The 17,904-nt window shown below is 36.5% G+C and overlaps 6 protein-coding genes across 6 annotated transcripts, besides 2 other annotated features; 5 read left to right on the forward strand and 1 right to left on the reverse strand. All coding sequences in view use genetic code 12, as the record gives it.

The window, feature by feature from the left end:
• Nucleotides 1-174: 174 nt before the first annotated feature.
• On the forward strand, nt 175-692 carry KGF56_004528 (uncharacterized protein; the record flags this gene model as incomplete). The annotated part of the gene is made up of 2 exons (XM_049325977.1): nt 175-230; nt 314-692. 2 exons carry the CDS (start codon nt 175-177, stop codon nt 690-692), a joined length of 435 nt encoding a protein of 144 aa, XP_049178394.1.
• Nucleotides 693-817: 125 nt separating this feature from the next.
• Nucleotides 818-1,717: a sequence feature (Protein overlapping with rRNA (KGF56_004529, KAI3402648.2) was converted to a misc_feature.).
• A 211-nt stretch (nt 1,718-1,928) lies between these two features.
• Nucleotides 1,929-1,997: a sequence feature (Protein overlapping with rRNA (KGF56_004529, KAI3402648.2) was converted to a misc_feature.).
• Nucleotides 1,998-2,813: 816 nt separating this feature from the next.
• KGF56_004530 (histone demethylase) lies at nt 2,814-5,321 on the forward strand (the record flags this gene model as incomplete). The annotated part of the gene is made up of 1 exon (XM_049325979.1): nt 2,814-5,321. One exon carries the CDS (start codon nt 2,814-2,816, stop codon nt 5,319-5,321), a length of 2,508 nt encoding a protein of 835 aa, XP_049178396.1.
• A 706-nt stretch (nt 5,322-6,027) lies between these two features.
• ATP2 (F1F0 ATP synthase subunit beta) lies at nt 6,028-8,047 on the forward strand (the record flags this gene model as incomplete). Its single annotated transcript, XM_049325980.1, has 2 exons — nt 6,028-6,146; nt 6,652-8,047. 2 exons carry the CDS (start codon nt 6,028-6,030, stop codon nt 8,045-8,047), a joined length of 1,515 nt encoding a protein of 504 aa, XP_049178397.1.
• A 414-nt stretch (nt 8,048-8,461) lies between these two features.
• On the forward strand, nt 8,462-9,969 carry STE24 (zinc metalloprotease; the record flags this gene model as incomplete). The annotated part of the gene is made up of 2 exons (XM_049325981.1): nt 8,462-8,479; nt 8,581-9,969. The coding sequence occupies 2 exons, from the start codon at nt 8,462-8,464 to the stop codon at nt 9,967-9,969; spliced, it is 1,407 nt and encodes a 468-aa protein (XP_049178398.1).
• Nucleotides 9,970-10,271: 302 nt separating this feature from the next.
• Nucleotides 10,272-11,193, forward strand: EXM2 (Exm2p; the record flags this gene model as incomplete). The annotated part of the gene is made up of 2 exons (XM_049325983.1): nt 10,272-10,911; nt 11,162-11,193. 2 exons carry the CDS (start codon nt 10,272-10,274, stop codon nt 11,191-11,193), a joined length of 672 nt encoding a protein of 223 aa, XP_049178399.1.
• An 884-nt stretch (nt 11,194-12,077) lies between these two features.
• On the reverse strand, nt 12,078-14,003 carry KGF56_004534 (uncharacterized protein; the record flags this gene model as incomplete). The annotated part of the gene is made up of 1 exon (XM_049325984.1): nt 12,078-14,003. One exon carries the CDS (start codon nt 14,001-14,003, stop codon nt 12,078-12,080), a length of 1,926 nt encoding a protein of 641 aa, XP_049178400.1.
• Nucleotides 14,004-17,904: the final 3,901 nt, after the last annotated feature.

Genomic DNA, 17,904 nt, shown 5'->3' on the forward strand with positions numbered 1-17,904 from the left:
TGAGCAACTGGATTGTAGTGAGTGTTCTACTTAAAGTTGTTACTTTCTTAACGTTGTCGTGATTTTTTTCTTTTTCTTTTTTTTTTTCATTTCGCAAAATTTTTCAGTTTTTCGACACGACAGGTCGTGCAGAAATAACCAAGCCAAATCAATGGGGGCCCGCCAAAGAGGGTGATGAGGTATAACATTGGAAATTTCAACAAAGTACAGGTTGAGTTTGAGGACGGAAAGTAAGAGTTGCGTATAAGCGAGGAGAGCAAAACAAAAAAGAGATGCTTAGGAGTATTGGACAAAAAAAGCTTGGGGGTGTTAGTTTCAGTGGTAGTTTTAGACCAGTGTTATATAGAAATGTAAGAAGTTTTTCACAAACGTCATCAGTACAATTTTTCAACAAGAGTCCCTCTGCTGAAGAGCAACAACAGACATTTGCCAAAGTCAAGAAAGTGTTAGAAGAACATCCACAGTTGAGACAATTGACTTTGGAGTTTAAGACACTACTTGAAGCAAAAGGATTGCTCGTTACGGGAAAGCCATCAATGAGTCAAATGATGAAACTTTTGACTGATAAGGATATTATTGCTCATGGCAAAAAATTGAAGGATTACTTAGAGTCAGAGGATACGGGTTTAACCAAAGATGAGTTGGCAACTATTACAGGAGCATATATGTTCCAAGGTAAAGACTTGCAATAATTTCATAGCCACACATGTATATAGATATATATATATATATCACTCACATAGAGAAAGCACACTTTTTCATTTCATTTTCTCATTTCTCATTTCTCACTTTTCTTTCCCCCTTCTTTTCATGGGATTCACTTTTTAGCAAACGATGCAGATATGTTTGCAGCTTCCTCGACACCTCTTGCGATTGCACCTCTGATTCCTCTATCTTCCATCTTCAACAATCCACCGATCGTGGTACCGCCAGGTGTACATACTTTGCTCTTTAAAACAGCAGGATGTTCACCTGTCTCCAATACCATTTTGGCTGTACCTTCCATGACTTTTGCTGCTGAAACTCTCGCTATATCATATGGCATACCCATCCTCACTGCACCGTCAATTAACGATTCCATCATTAACAAACAAAAAGCTGGACCCGAGCCAATAAGTGAGGTTGCAATATCCATATTTTTTTCTGGAATAAGCACCGTTAACCCAATTGTATCGATCATCTTTTGAACGAGATCTTGCTGTTCCTTAGTCACCTGTGGTGAAAAAGAAATAGCAGCGGTACCGCATCCATATCTTGCAGGTGTATTAGTCATTACCTTTGCCACGTATCTAGTGAAAATCGACAATTCTGCAATAGTTGTTCCTGCAAGTAAGGAGATTAAAAGCTGTTCACCAGATAATGAGTTCTTGACTTCCTGGTAAACTTGGTCCAACATAAATGGCTTGATTCCTAATAAAATTATATCTGCCTTTTTAACTGCTTCGCTATTCTCCTTCGCTCCAGATGCAAAGCTAACAATCTCGTGATCCTTGAAAGTTTCCTCAATGTTATTTTCATTATGTTTAGCCGTGCAAAGAATGATTCTCTTGGGATATGGCTCAAATTTCAGATTCAACAATGCCGAAACAACAGCAGTGCCCATAACACCTGCACCCAATACTGTAATTGTGTAATCTTTCATATCGCTTCTTGTTTTATACGACACTAGCGAGCGAAGCGAGCTAGTGGACCAGTAGAGAAGAGAGTAAGCACTATTCTCATTGAAAAAAAAAAGGACTCCAGTTGAAAAAAAAAGAAAAATTAGGCACATCTCATTCTCTCATCTTGGTGACAACTTACCCAATATGGAAGTCTACAAAAAGGGAATACCACTTGATCTTTTTTCATCTCCTTTTCTCTCCCCAGACATAGTTTTACTCAATATGGGCGGGTCCTACAAAGTGCTGCTGGATAGTGTTGTAACATACTAGTCGGTGTTGTAACATGCTAGTCGATATTACTCCACTATCTCGCTCTGCTCGATAGTGTATGTTCATAGCGACATTGCTTTTCGATTCTTCGATGTTGGCTCTATTCGGTAAGCGTTGGATTGTTCACCCACTAATAGGGAACGGGAGCTGATTTAAACCGTCGTGAGACAGGTTAGTTTTACCCTACTGATGAATCTTATCGCAATAGTAATTGAACTTTGTACACTTGATTTTTTCCATCTCTTTTTTTCTCTCCCTCGACACAGCTTACCCAATATGGAAGTCTACAAAAGGGAATATCACTTGATTTTTTTTTTTTTTTTCCAATGGGCTTTGGAAAGTAAAGTTGAAACTCTAACTCCCACTAATTTTTTTGCAATCTGGTGTAAGGAGGGTCATAGTAAAAGACTTTAGAACTGGTCCATTTTTTTTTAAAAAAGAAGCCGAAATTAAGTAATTTAACAAGCTCATTTGTAAATTCTTATCTATTGAGTAATAAAGCGATATCCGGAGTTTGCTTTGCTCAATTTAAGGGGAGCAACTACAATAAAGATCAAGGATCTAAAAAAGGGTAGAAAGGCACCGCACTAAAGAGAGAAAGAGAGAGAGAGAGAGAGAGAAAAAAAAAATTAATCTTAACAGTTTGATTAAGAAATTAGCAGATAATTACGTGGTTACTTTTCTTACTATACTGTGTTATTGGTACTTTTTGCAAAAAGTGAAACTTGTAAGTATAAAAGACTGAGACGCTGACGCTCAAAACGATTCCTAATTACTTAGTTTCACCGGTTTACTGGGGCTTTTTCATTTTTCACATTTTTATCGTTTTTTTGTTTTTTTTTTTGGTTTTTTCCTGCTAGGGGGGGTTTTTTCCAGCTGATAATGTCTCAATTCGACAAGACGTTGTTAAGGCAGTGTCCGGTCTTACAACCAACAGAAGAGGAATTTGCAGATCCCATCAAATATTTATCTAGCGAAGCTATTTTGCAATTGGGCAAAGTATACGGTATTGTGAAGATTGTCCCGCCAATTAGCTGGAAACCAAGTTTTCAAATATCGCCCAGTTTTAAGTTCCATGTTCGGGAGCAGGTGATTAGTGACTTGGGTATCACAACGAGATCAAGAAAGTTCTTTAAGGAGAACATCAATAGGTTTTTGAAAATGAGGGGGAAACGGTTATTGAAGGTATTTTTCAAAGTTGAAGGTCACAAAGTCTATTATTATGATCTATATGTTTTAGTGGAAAAGATGGGTGGTTTTCAAGCTATGAATAAGCTGCTTTGGCAAGAGATCAACAAAAGCTTTGGTATTGATTTCAAGTCCAAGGCTATTGAGATGGAGTATACTGCATCAATCAAGAATTATGCTATTTTTTTAAAATGCAATCAATCGGCTGATTTCCCAGAGAGCGATTCCGAAAACGATTCTGATAATTGTTTGGTTTGTGGAGAAGATGACAACCCTGAGGAAACTCTTCTTTGCGATAATTGTGATAACGCTTTTCATATGAAATGTTTGAACCCACCTTTAAAACAAATACCCGAAGCAAATTGGTATTGCGACAAGTGTTTAGTAGGGACAGGCGAGTACGGATTTGAGGAGCACCAGGAAATCAAGTATAGTATACCTGAATTTTATCGAATGTGTCAAGAATTTGATGCGAAATTTTTCAATGAGTATAATAATGGACAGCCAATGACTCTAGATCAAATTGAAGAAAAATTCTGGGAATTTGTTGATATTGAAAAATCTGATCTAGTAGTAAAGTATGGTGCCGATATACATAATTTGAGACCGGGAGAAATAAGCGGATTCCCAATGGCAAACACACCTGGAATTGATCTTTCAGATCCGCAGAATCAGTACTATATAAACCATCCTTACAATTTGACCAAACTTCCCTTTGCCAAGGGGTCGTTACTCAACTATATAAATACATCCATTTCGGGAATGACCGTGCCATGGATATACATTGGGTCACTACTATCAACGTTTTGCTGGCATGTTGAGGATCATTATACACTCTCGGCTAATTATTGCCATTTTGGCGCTACGAAGAAATGGTACGGAATACCATCTTCACATGCGTCCCAGTTTGAAGACTTGATGAAGAAATCAGCACCAGATTTGTTCCAGAAACAACCGGATCTTTTGCATCAAATAACTACATTAATGAACCCAATGAAACTAGTTGAGAATGGCATACCATGTTTTTATGCCGACCAGGAGCCGAACGAGTTTGTGGTGACGTACCCAAAAGTGTACCATGCTGGCTTCAATTGCGGCTTCAATTTCAACGAAGCTGTTAATTTTGCAATGAATGAATGGCTCGAGTTTGGTGAGCAGTCGATAATTAATTACAAGCCAATTAAGAAGGAAAATGTTTTCAATTATTATGAATTGGTGGAGAATATTTTGAAAGAGTTTAGTCAAGAGAATGAAACTTCAAAAGATAGATTGGACTTGGTTATGAGAAGCATCGAGGTGTTTGAAAAGTTTTTGGATAATCAAGAGCTTTTATTAGAAAAGATGAAATCAAAAGCACTTAAAGTGGAGTACAAGCCAAGAGCAAGAGCAAGAGAAAAAGAAAGAGAAAAAGAAGAAGCTTGCAAGGAAAGTCTGCTCAACAGTGAACAAAAGGGGGTAACTGAAGAGGATTCCGATGAAGAGCAATTGTGCTATAATTGCAAGACCCATTTGGGATTCCAGTATTGCTTACTTGGAGAAGAGGACAACGAGAAGGAGGAAGAGAGGGAGGAAGAGAGGGAGGAAGAGAGGGAGGAAGTGGTGGCGGTGGAGGTGAAGGTAGAGGGGAAGAAGGATCAGGATCAGGATCAGGATCAGCCACAAGTGCACAAGGATTCCTCTTTGGGATCATTTAAACCACAATTGCTTACACCCGAGGCTTCTCCTCAAGAGCGAGTAGGTAAGAAAACACCAAGTGAAGCTGTCAACGTCGTAGCAAAGTCAGATTCTGCTGAAGAGCTATTCCAATTAGCACCACCACCATCAAAATCAAAATGCGTAATGGATGAGTATGATGAATTGATTTCCCAAACTAAGAAAAGAACACAAGAACAGGAAGTTTTAAATCGACATCAAAAAAAGAGAAGATCTACTAGAATACTGCATTTTGAAGAACAACAATTTCAAAAAGCAGCTGAGTTACTAAAACTAAAGAGGAAACATCTGGGACTCAAGAAATCGGGTAATAAGAAAACTGATATCAATTCAAGAAAGAATTGTTTAAATTGTGTTCTTGAGAAAACGCATATACCGAAGAATACGGTTTTGATGTATCAAGATCATCCTGAAGAATTGAGAAAACTTTTAAACGAGGTCAAGTTGAAAGTTCAACAAATGGATCAATTGAGAGCAATTGTTGTGTAATATCTATATCTATATAGTTTGTTAATTATTAGCAAAAACACAAAAAGCAGAAAAAAAAGAAAAGTATGAAAGCTCTTTAGAACCCAAGTAACGCACAAGGTTTGATTGTGGGCTAATTAGTTGTAGCTAGCGATTAGTTTCTTTTCTCTAAACTGCCCATACTCTCTCATATAGTCAGTGGAGCACACTAGCTGCTACCAACACTATCAACACTTTGTAGCTTGTCGTAACAGGCTACAAAGTGCTGCCCACTAGCTGCTACCAACACTATCAACATTTTGTAGCTTGTCCTAACAAGCTACAAAGTACTGCTCCATAGTGTCAATAGTGTCAATAGTGTCGACGCTACCACATGCAATTACAAGACGTCCATCTCTTTTAATTGGTTGTTCAAAGATTCATCTTGTCTCCCAGTCGTATATGTTATTTTTTTTTCAGTACATGTGTACACTACCCCTCGCACTAACATTAAAACCGTTAAGCCAATAAAATTTCATACCTGCCCCTCTAACGAGCCCGTCCAGACAAAAAGAGAGAAAGAGAAAAAAAAAAAAAAAAAAAAAAAACTTTACCAATTTGAATAATTTCGTTCAATATCCTCTCTTTCTTTCCCTTTTTTTTCTTTTTTTCCTTTTTATATATCACCAATATTTGATCAGCATTAGATTTATCCAGTTCAATTAACCAAAGTTGTGAATTTATAACGATGGTTTTGCCAAGATTGTTTAATGCTACTTCACGTACTGCAGTACAAGCAGCAAGATCAGCTAGATCAGTAAGATCCTTAGCCACAGCAGCTACTCAGCAAGCTCATGGTAAGGTCAGGTATGTTTTTACAAACTTTTTATTATTTGACACTAAGAATTCAATTGATTGAAAAAAGAGAAGGGGAGGCAGGCAATCAAATGAAACATCGAGCAGAGCGAGATAGTGGAGATTGTGTTGCTAGTGGAAACTCGCCTGGGCTTGATGCCGAGACCTTTTTTTTTTCGGCTCTTTTCCCCGGCTCTTTTTGTCGTTGTTTCTTTAGATTTAAAGTGACGAATTTTCGACATTAGACCAAAATTGAGAGAAGGAAACGCGGATGATTTCACCGTCTTATTCAAGGTATAACTACTGTGTCCTTTCTCTTTGTTGAAAATCGAAAATCATTCAACATTTGATGAGAGAAATTTTCGGACTCGAGTACACGCCCAAGTGAAATTTTTCAATCAGAACCACCACCTAATCAAATTCATCTATTTATTTAGTGGGTTTCTTTCTTCAACAAACAAGCAAGTAAGTAAGCAATTAAATACTAACATTTCTTTCCCCATTTTTTTCTTTTTAGAGCCGTTATTGGTGCCGTTGTTGATGTTCAGTTCCCAGAAGGAAACTTGCCAGCCATTTTGAATGCTTTAACCTTGAAGAATGGTAATCAAGATTTGGTATTGGAAGTTGCTCAACATTTGGGTGAAAACACCGTTAGAGCAATTGCTATGGATGGTACCGAAGGTTTGGTTAGAGGTACCTCGGTCACCGATACAGGTGCTCCAATTTCCGTGCCAGTTGGAAGAGGTACTTTAGGTAGAATCATCAATGTCACTGGTGACCCAATTGATGAAAGAGGTCCAATTGAATGTAAGAAAAGAAACCCAATTCACGCTGAGCCACCATCATTCATTGAACAATCAACAGCAGCTGAAGTTTTGGAAACCGGTATCAAGGTTGTTGATTTATTAGCTCCATATGCTAGAGGTGGTAAGATTGGTTTGTTTGGTGGTGCCGGTGTCGGTAAGACCGTTTTCATCCAAGAATTGATCAACAACATTGCCAAGGCACATGGTGGTTTCTCGGTCTTTACTGGTGTTGGTGAAAGAACCAGAGAAGGTAACGATTTGTACCGTGAAATGAAAGAAACTGGTGTTATCAACTTGGAAGGTGAATCTAAGGTGGCCTTGGTTTTCGGTCAAATGAATGAACCACCAGGAGCTAGAGCTAGAGTTGCTTTGACCGGTTTAACTATTGCTGAATACTTTAGAGATGAAGAAGGTCAAGATGTGTTGTTGTTTATCGATAACATTTTCAGATTCACCCAAGCTGGTTCAGAAGTGTCTGCTTTGTTGGGTCGTATTCCATCAGCTGTCGGTTATCAGCCAACTTTGGCCACCGATATGGGTCTTTTGCAAGAACGTATTACTACTACTAAGAAAGGTTCAGTTACCTCAGTCCAAGCTGTTTATGTGCCAGCCGATGATTTAACCGATCCTGCTCCAGCCACCACATTTGCCCACTTGGATGCCACTACTGTGTTGTCTAGAGGTATTTCAGAATTGGGTATTTATCCAGCTGTCGATCCATTGGATTCAAAATCAAGATTGTTGGATGCTGCTGTTGTCGGTCAGGAACATTATGATGTTGCTACTGGTGTTCAGCAGACTCTACAAGCATACAAGTCTTTACAAGATATTATTGCTATTTTGGGTATGGATGAGTTGTCTGAACAAGATAAGTTAACTGTTGAAAGAGCACGTAAGATTCAAAGATTCTTGTCACAACCATTTGCCGTTGCTGAAGTTTTCACCGGTATTCAAGGTAAATTGGTGAGATTGTCAGAGACTGTTAAATCTTTCAAAGATGTCTTGGCTGGTAAATACGATCACTTGCCAGAAAACGCTTTCTATATGGTTGGTGGTATCGAAGATGCTGTTGCCAAAGCTGAAAAATTGGCTGCTGAAGCTAAATAAAAAAGTTGAGAAGCAAGGAGAACGTGTTATATATATTCAAGTTAGACTTTTGTAGCTCTGAAAAAATAAAATACTGAATAAACAAAGAGGTGCATGAAGTGAATACATTGTGGGGGTGGAGAAGAAGAAGAAGAAGAAGAAGTAGTAGTAGTCAGTAGTCAGTAGGTTTATCAGCGTAGTTGGAGAGAGTAAATGCGCGTATGGGGTTTTGTTAACTAGATGATATCTATAAGTTTAAAATGGCATCAACCATAAGTATTGTACAGCAAATTTAATAAAAAAGAGTGCAAGAGTTTAAAGAGAGAAAGGGAAAGCAAGGGAAAAAAAAGAAAAATTTTATAAAGGGAGAAAATATACCGAAGATAAAAAACCGTGTTAAATCGTTATACACTTTTTTTTCATCAAACAGTAGTTATGGTCTCTATAGTTGAAGTATGTTGAAGACTCCTCATACAAAAGGTGATTGTAATTTCCATATCTTTCCTCTTTTCGCTTGCTTTTGATACTAACCGTCGAAAATGAAAAAAAAATAGGCCTTGTCATTTCTCGACAGTCCAACCATTAATTGGAAAGGTATTGTTATTGGATTAACCATTGGCCAATATGTATTTGAGACATACCTTGAGTACAGACAATACCAAGTATTCAAGAATAAGTCTCCACCAGCTTCAGTCAAAGCAGAAGTGAACCAGGAAACGTTTGACAAGTCACAAAAATACTCTCGTTCCAAAACCAAGTTTTCCATTTTTTCATCAACTTTTGGCCTAGTACAAAATTTAGCTGTTTACAAGTATGATTTGTTACCAAAAGTATGGGGTTGGAGTGGCTTATTTATGAAGTCAATTTCACATTTGTTACCTGGTTTCATGGGGGGAGTCATCACCCAATCGATTATATTTCTGTCTGCTAGTCAAATTTTATCAGTTATTATTAACTTGCCAATCAGTTACTACCAAAACTTTGTTATGGAAGAGAAGTATGGATTCAACAAACAAACCTTGGGCATATGGATAAGTGATAAACTTAAACAAATTGCGCTTTCAATTGTTCTTGGCTCACCCATTATTGCTGGTTTTTTGAAGATTGTTGATTACTATGGCGATGCATTTACTTTGTATTTGATGGGATTTTTCTTGGTTGTTATGTTAGTAGGACAAACCATTGCCCCAATTTTGATTTTTCCATTGTTTAACAAATTCACACCTTTGGAAGATGGACAATTGAAGACTGCGATTGAGAATTTGGCCTCGTCTCAAAAATTCCCATTGAAAAAATTGTTGGTTGTTGATGGTTCAAAGCGTTCGTCACACTCAAATGCGTATTTCATTGGGTTACCATGGAGCAAACAAATTGTTTTATATGATACATTGATTGAACACAATACCACCGAAGAGACAGTGGCTGTTTTGGCGCACGAGATTGGTCACTGGAGATTGAACCATATTCCGATAATGATTGCTCTGAAACAAGTTCATTTTTTTATCATCTTTACGTTATTCCAATTATTTATTCACAACAAATCACTATTCCACTCATTTGGATTCTTTAATGAACAACCAATATTGATTGGTTTCACATTGTTTGGCGATATCTTGCAACCATTGGAATGTGTATTGTCATTTGTCGAAAACTTACTTTCTAGGAAACATGAGTACGATGCTGATAAATATGCTCGTAATTGTGGCTATGCTGAAGAGTTGAGTAGATCCTTGATTAAATTATCTACCGAGAACTTGTCGAGTATGAATGCAGATTGGTTGTACTCATCATTCCACCATTCTCATCCCATTTTGCCTGAAAGATTGAGTGCTTTGGGTTACGTTTCGAAGGAGAAGATCAGTGCAAGCACGGAAGAAGAGAAAAAGGAAGAAAAAGTGCAAGTGCAAGAGCAAGAGAAAGAGAAAGAAGCAAAGCAAGATTAAGTTGCAAAATATATGCATATATATATATATATAGATATAAATATTTATAGATTTTCTCTAATAATATGTATATAACTGATTTGTCAAGAACTACATGCCTCTCTCTCCCCCCCTCCTCCCCCTCACATGAAATGGGCCCACCTGCGTGGTGAAGATTAAACTTGTAAGCCGCATTTTTATCACTAAAAGAAATGAAGAAGGAAAAAATAAATTTCTTATAATACTTTACTAGTGGATTAGACTAGTGGGTATATGAACCAGAAGAGATGGCCGAGGAGCAGAGAAAGCAGATTGAAAAACTTATGGGCAAGCAGTCCTCTCTGTCATATGTGCGACATTACAATGATCCAGGTATGACAGCTCCTGAGGTTTGTAAAGCTTTTGTCATTGGTATATGTCCTCATGACTTGTTTGTTGGTACCAAATCAGATTTAGGCAACTGTCCAAATCTACATATACACAAGTACAAACTAGAGTATGAATATAAAACCAAAAAACTTGGTAAGAAGTATCCGGAGATGGAGTATGAATATTTCCAAATGCTTCAATCTTACATTCACGATTTAGATCGAAATATTGCTATTGCGCAAAAAAGGTTAGAGCATACACCAGAGGAAAAACAGAAAATATCAAAAGTGACGGCGGATTTAGACAATTTGGATGTTGAAATAGGATTAATGATCCAGGAACTAAATTATTTGATGGCAATAAGCAGTGCAAGAGACGGCGTTAGTGGCAGTGGCCACTCAGATCAATCGTTGAAGATTATTGACGACGTTAGTGGCAGTAGCCACTCAGATCAATCGTTGAAGATTATTGACTTGTCGATCAAATTAAATGACAAATGCAAAGAACGAGATGAAGCAAGTAAACAGGCAAGGAATATTATAGACAATGTGGTAAAGAAGAGGTTTAAGGGGAAGTCACGTGAGAGTAGCACAGGTACACTACCTCTTTTTACAGGGGAAAAAAATTTCTCTCTTCTTCTTCTTCTTCTTGTCATTTACGAATTGGTAAAAGTTTTCAAACCTTTTTCTTTTCTTTTCTTTTCTTCTTTGATACGAATGCATTCTATTCACTGCACCATTTAGTATTTAGAATGAATGAGTGGAGGGGAAAAGAACTGCTAGATCGAGGGAAATGCTTTTTTTCCGATTCGAAATATATACCTCATACTGAATTATGCTGAAAGAAATATCATTAAAAACGTTATTTCTTGTTTAACTTAATGCATATATTTTTAGATCTTGATATTTCGATACATTTATACACAGTGTAGTAAAAGGAGCCTATATTCAGGAGCCTATCAAGAGCCTATTCAAGAGCCCATTCAAGAGCTTTTATTTACAAATTCAAGTTTATAAACAACTTAGATTCTCTCGAAAATTTGTTTTTTTCTCCAGAATCAAATAAGTAGGTTTTTCTCTCCAGTATCAAATAGGTGGGTTTTTTTGTTTATAACTAATTAGCTTCTTGTCTAGCTTCTTGTCTAGCTTCTTTTCTAGCTTCTTGTCTATAAATAGCTTCTTGTCTCTTACAATTATTCTCTTGTCTCCCTTTACCTTTTGTGATAAACGGGAAAAGCTCACAATAGGAGCAAAAGCAGTAGGTAGCAGCAGTAGGTTGCAACAGTATCGGTTAAGATTACACCCAGTCAACACAATATCCACACATCACATCAATAAAACAGGTTTCATTTTCTCAATACTATCGTAAAATGAAAATTTTTTTGTTCTGCAAGGAGTGGAGCCGTAATAAAGTAAATTTAGTGCGACTTTTTGGTCTAAGTGGTTCTAGACCGCGTGGTATGCACTCGCGATGAGAACATACGGTAGCGTCTTTTTTGGTATGAAAAAAAGTTGATAATTGTCGAGGCAGAAATGTGCAGATATATTTTTCGTCGTGTCCGTTTGAAGGAAATCACATTTTGCTTGAACAAGATAAAAAGGTATAAATGTTAGATGATAGGGGTAGAGCGAGCGAGCGAAAGAGAGAGAGAGAGAGAGAGAGAGAAAGCTTGGAGGAATAGGCTTTTAGTAATTACGCGTAACTTCGTTAAGTTATTTTAATCTACTTACCCTATTAAAGATTTATCCACTATATTCTAGTTAAAGCTCTCCGTATGAAAAACAGCGACTTTCTAATGCTTTTAAGCTAGGGGGTGTTATATCGGTTGCTCTTGAAGTAGTTTCATCAGTTCCAAGTTCGGGTTTTTCATACAACATTGGATAGCTGAAATCCCTATTCAACTTCTCTTCAACTTTTAAAATCATCGTATCTATAGCAGCATCCTGAATATTTTGTTGTACTTTTAAATTCCCTATATCATAGTTTGAGCACCATCCTGAAGATTCTAATTTTTCTCTAGTTTTCTCATAGACTTGACTTAATTGTTCTTTTTGTAAATGAAGAAAATCCAGATAATTGAGTAAATCGTCTACATTTGTAATTTCTTCTATTGAATGAATCTGCTGCTGCAGCTGCTGCTGCAGCTGCAGTAATGGCAATGTAGCCTGAACAGAGCTAGACTGAACCGTTGTAGGCGATCCTGACAAACTATTGTTCAAGCAATCAAAATAACTCTGTTCGAGAGTATTCATAGTTGTTTTGCTAGATTGGAAATTATCACTCAAGGTAATAACTGGTGATGCCAAAGGGAAACATGCTAATGGAGGTGGTGTTATTGGTGTGTGAGTCAGATTTGTATAATAGTTACCGTGACTCGATGCTCTTGCTCTTTTGGCGCGGAAAATCGATGTTCCCGAAGATGTAGTGGAAGTAGATGAACAAGACGACAATGAATGGTGTCCATGTTGACTACTTATATTTGATGATGATGATGGATTGAAGGGGGTTGGCGTGGTTGCCGTTGACGAAACAGGTCTAAATGTACTAATTCTATCATCAACTTGTATAGGATTTAAAGCAGGTCTTAAAGGTATTGGATTAGCCGTGAGTGATGAGTTTGGTCCATTAACTCCCGTAGGAGTAGTCATAGCAGAAGAAGCTGAACTGAAATTGCTGCTTGATCCAAGTGATAATTTTCGAATTCCATTTTTCAAATTTTTCAACTTCTTCAAAGGACTGGTTTTTTCATTTGCCGAGTTTACTGTTGACGCACTTGAAGTGGCTGATGGCTGTAAATTAGGGGTGTTTCCATTACCTGAAATCAAACTTGGACTGGATTCACTCTGCTTATTCAGTGAGGAAATAGTAGATGAAGATGTAGTAGGGAAATAGTGAAGACTCGAATTGTGTGGGTGCTTCAGTTTTTGTTGTTGTTGTTGCTGCTGCTGCTGTTGTTGTTGATCAATGAGTAAGGTTGGCGAATCTAATGCATAATTTGAAAAAGAACCTTCGTTATTTTTGTATATTGAAGTAAACTCTTGAGAATACAAACTGTGGTTCGAACTGTCTAAATCATTTTGGGTATTAGTAGCATCAATATTGTTGGAATTTGTCGAGTGTTGATCTTCATTGTAAGATGCATGGAGATATGAGTTACTTAATGGTGATGTCAAGTCTTCAGGTGCATGGGGTAAAGGTGGGAGTAGAATCTCGTTGCTTGCCAAGTCTATAAGTTGAGTAGAATTAGTTGCAGTAGTTGTGGTGGCGGTAGTTGCAGCGTTGGCGTTAGTAGCAGTAGCAGTAGCAGTAGCAGCTGCAGCAGAACTGGTAGTATTAGTTGTTATTGACTGTAGTTGCTCTACACTTGTAGTTGTCTTTAACTGTGTTGCCAGTAGAGATTGCGACGATGACTTGTGTGATATATTCGGTAGACTCGTACTGCTTGATTGTCTGGAGGATATGGGTATACGTATTTGAGAAACCAGATGAGGAACCAAATGTGAAACTTGTTGTTGTGGTGGTGGTTGCTGTTGTTGTTGTGGTTGCAGTAGTGAATGTTGCAGTGACGATCGTAGACTGTGTAACGACAGTTGCATATGTATACTCTCCGAGTTCTTTTCCTGATGATGTCGTTTGTGTCCCTCTGTTTCTTCTAGAACTATCCCTAGGCCACCATATTCACCCATCTTAACTTATATATAACTGTCTTAAAGTAGATAAATTTTTTCAGTTATTATAAGTAATATTGATGAGTTATAATGGTATATATAATTGCAAAGTAATCTTCGCTGTCTACCAACTTATATATATATATATATATATATATATATTTATAGAATGGACAAAGAAAAGAAAAAGGAGGAGGCAAACTAAAAAGAAGGGGGAGGGGTGTGTAACAAGCAAAGAGTTTGAGTTTGACTTGCCGAATGTCTTAGTACCAGTAACGGTATCTATTATACATATATATACATAATAGTATTTGAGATCTCACTTCTTCATAGGGGACTGAAAAATTTTTGTACTTAGATAATTTATTTTCTTAATTTAATTTAATTTTATTTTATTTTAATTTTATTTTTTATTTTTTTTAATTTTTTTAATTTTTTATTTTTTTATTTGGGCTCCTTTGGAAAATTTGAATCAAAATTATCATCAATGCACTACTAAAGTATTATATGCCGGAGTAATAACCTGGTTTTGTATTTTTTTTTTTTCTTTTTAGTGTTGAAAGAATTGGACAACCTTTATTAGAACAGATTGAGATTTTATTATTAGACGAGATATTACATAATATTGCAATGGTTTTACTAGTAATATGGAGATTTGAATTATGTAAAGCAAAAAAGTAGTTGTTGGTCGCAAAAGGTTATCGTCTTTTCCTGGCTGTGGGCTGCGCTTCAACTTACGCACACCTCCCTTACTGGGAATTCTTGTTTTATTGAAAAGTTAGACGATAGTACACATTACATATTACACAAGAGTTGATGATAAAACAGCATCTTTTACCCGAGCTTATTTGACAAGGTCTTTGTTTTCTCAGTATTAGAGACGATCTTGTGCAATTTGATATATGTATTCTGTTAAAAGGTGGGTTTTAAAGACAATCTCTAAGCCATATACGTGTGAGGGGGTAATAGGGACTGGAGCAAGTTGAAATTAGGAGTAGCTGAAATGGGGAAAAGTTGAAATTGAGAAAAAGTTGAAACTAGAAAGTAGTTGAAATTAGTAGTTGAAATTAGAAAGTAGTTGAAACTAGCAAGTAGTTAATATTAAAAGTAGTTGAAACTAGAAAGTAAGTAATATCGTAGAGCAATGTTAATATCAGTGGCTATCATTGATAAGAAAGTAAGTATGTGGCATGTGGCAAAGTTCAAATTTTCAAAAGTACATTTTGATGCCTTATGGTTGGTGGGTAACTATTGGCCCTCGATAAATTTGTCCATACCAATGAAACTTTTATGAAATTTAAACAATTAAGCAAGAAGCCGAAACCCAAGATAATCAATAAGCCGAAAAGATAATCAATAAGCCAAAACCTAGAGATAATCAATAAGCCGAAACCAAAAGATAATCAAGAAATTAAAACATGAGACCAAGGATAGGACAAAGACGGCTCTTAATTTATTATCATATCTCACTATCGCGATCCCTATCTCGATCCCTCTTCTTGTCTCTCTATCTCTATACTAGACTACCAATGTCTCATGTTAGGACTGTGTCCAGAGAAATAAGAGGGGCGGCACTACTACAAGACGAGAAATCCTCCACCGTATAAATTTCCATCCAACAACTATAGAAAAAAATAGACATCAACAACAATACCTAACAGAAACAGCATAAGCTATTAATCATTCTAGTTCTATTGTTACTAAAAAAGTTTTGTTATTTTAATTTGTTCTCTCAAGAAACTAGAATCGCTATTTATTAAGCCAACTATACACTACCTTAAAATGTTACAGTGTTAAAAGTCACTTATTAGGTCGACACAAAAAAAACCAACTCACAAGTCGTCGTCGACTAATGGTAGTGTCCCAATAAATTAGTTACAGTATAATGCCCACCCCCACTGGAAGAACACACAGCCAGAATAGCTCTTTGTTGTCCCACAGATACGTTAAAGTGACATGGCTAATCATAATATTTGCATTTACACCCTAATTGTTTCATTTCTCTACTTTAGCGCCGCCTCTTCTAATTGATATCACATATATCTCACATTTATATCGGATAAAAAAAAAAAAAAAAAAGAAAAAGAAATCCAGAAAGAGTAGGAAAAAGAAATCAGGATACGTAAAGATATGTCAATATCTGCAAAATCCAATAAATCTTCCACTTTTTAACACTTCATAAGTGGTTTCAATTGTATTGAGCCAAGCTAGCAGTGAAGATTAAGAAGCTGTGTTGAAAGTAGGTACAAGAGTCTAAATTTCGTAACAGTTATGGAATAATCAGAGTGATTGGGCGCCAATCACTAATATTTTTGTTGATTTCAAAATGCTGTTTCTATTCCCACCTCCAAAATATTTGGTAATGTCTTTCCTCACCCAAAGATCTCGATCCACTGCAAGAAAATAAAATAACCAATTAAATAAAAAGGATTAAAATTATGAGGGAATGAGAGTTTTGTATTTATGAGATCGCAGGGTCATGGACAGGGGAGGAGAAAAGAGGTTTCTTTTTTTTAAAAACTCTAAATGGACCAAACAGTTTTGCACATCAAGAAGCATACGACTGTTAATGTGTCTTTATTGTAGGTTTTTTTAACGGTAACTGTAAGGTGGGGAGAAATGCGGGGATCGTGGGCGGAAGGCGGAAGGGGGAAGGGAGGGGGGAAAAGAAAAGAAACTACTCTCAACCGATGCTTGATATGTTTGAGAAGTCTTTGAGATATAAAAGAAAAAAATGAACATGAATGGTTTACTAGGGAAATATACCTGAAAGTGACCTGTTTTTTTTTTGTTTTGTTACCACTAGGTACACTTTTTAGGTTTGATTTCTCTACTTTCTGTTAATTTTTTATCAAAGGCCAAAAGAGAAAGGTTTATCAATTTGTTTATCTTGATTGAACAGGTTTTTTTTGCCCTCTACTTGAACCGTAAAGCATATGCAATAAAGGCAATACAAGTTGCCTGTTCTATATAAGAGTCTATTGTGCTATATGTCATGTAACGTTAATACATTTTTATCTTATAGACTTGCATTTCATTAGCTTTGCAGGATTGAGTATATAAAGTATTGACAAGTATTTCTTTTAAAGCTTATGAGATTGGTTTTGTACCACCATGCAACTTTTTTTAACAATTCTCACGTGACATAAATTTAGAGTTTTTTTTTATATAACGTATTCGAGACATTGTAATAATCAACAGAGCTAGGCAGAAACAAACACAATCAACAAAACAGTTCTTTCGTTAATTAATTATTCTAGTATATCGTTTTCAACTTTAAGCAAAAATTGGGCTCGTAGTGCGAAACAAAGAAATACGCAACGAAAATGAATGTAAAAACGAGTAATTTAATAAACTATTGTAGTGATAAGAAATAAGAGATAGAACAAGAAAGTAACACTTCTAGTCTTGTAATTCCACAAGTCACTTGGCCTCTTCCTTGTGTCTTAAACTTTTCATAGCTTGAGTTAATTTTCATTCCATATTATGCAAATGAGTTTTCGAGGGCTTAAGGACATGAAACCATGTCACCTCTTTTTCTTTGGTTCCACTACTGCATTTCATTTCATTTTGATATCAGTTCTAGATTTTTTTTTTTTTTTTTTAGAGGAAACAAATGAAAAAATGAATGCCCTGGGTATATACAACAGCGGCACAAAAACACCAGGAAAGGTGAGGACTCTCTTGATCACCAAGAATTATATTGAGTCTCGAACCTAACACAAAGGGTTTTAGCGTCGGGTTTAACAAAGTACCGAAGAACCAAATTTATTAAGCTTGCTTTAATATACCTACTCCCCACCCCACCACCTCCCACCACACCAATAATATTTTGTGATCTAGAACCTTTCTTCAGCAATAAACCAAGGACCACGTTGGCGGTGTTGACAAGTCAACACCATCATACTACTTGTTCAGA

The sequence above is a fragment of the Candida oxycetoniae genome (assembly GCF_023343755.2).
Source record: "Candida oxycetoniae strain CBS 10844 chromosome Unknown scaffold12, whole genome shotgun sequence".
Lineage (NCBI taxonomy): Eukaryota > Fungi > Ascomycota > Pichiomycetes > Serinales > Debaryomycetaceae > Lodderomyces > Lodderomyces oxycetoniae.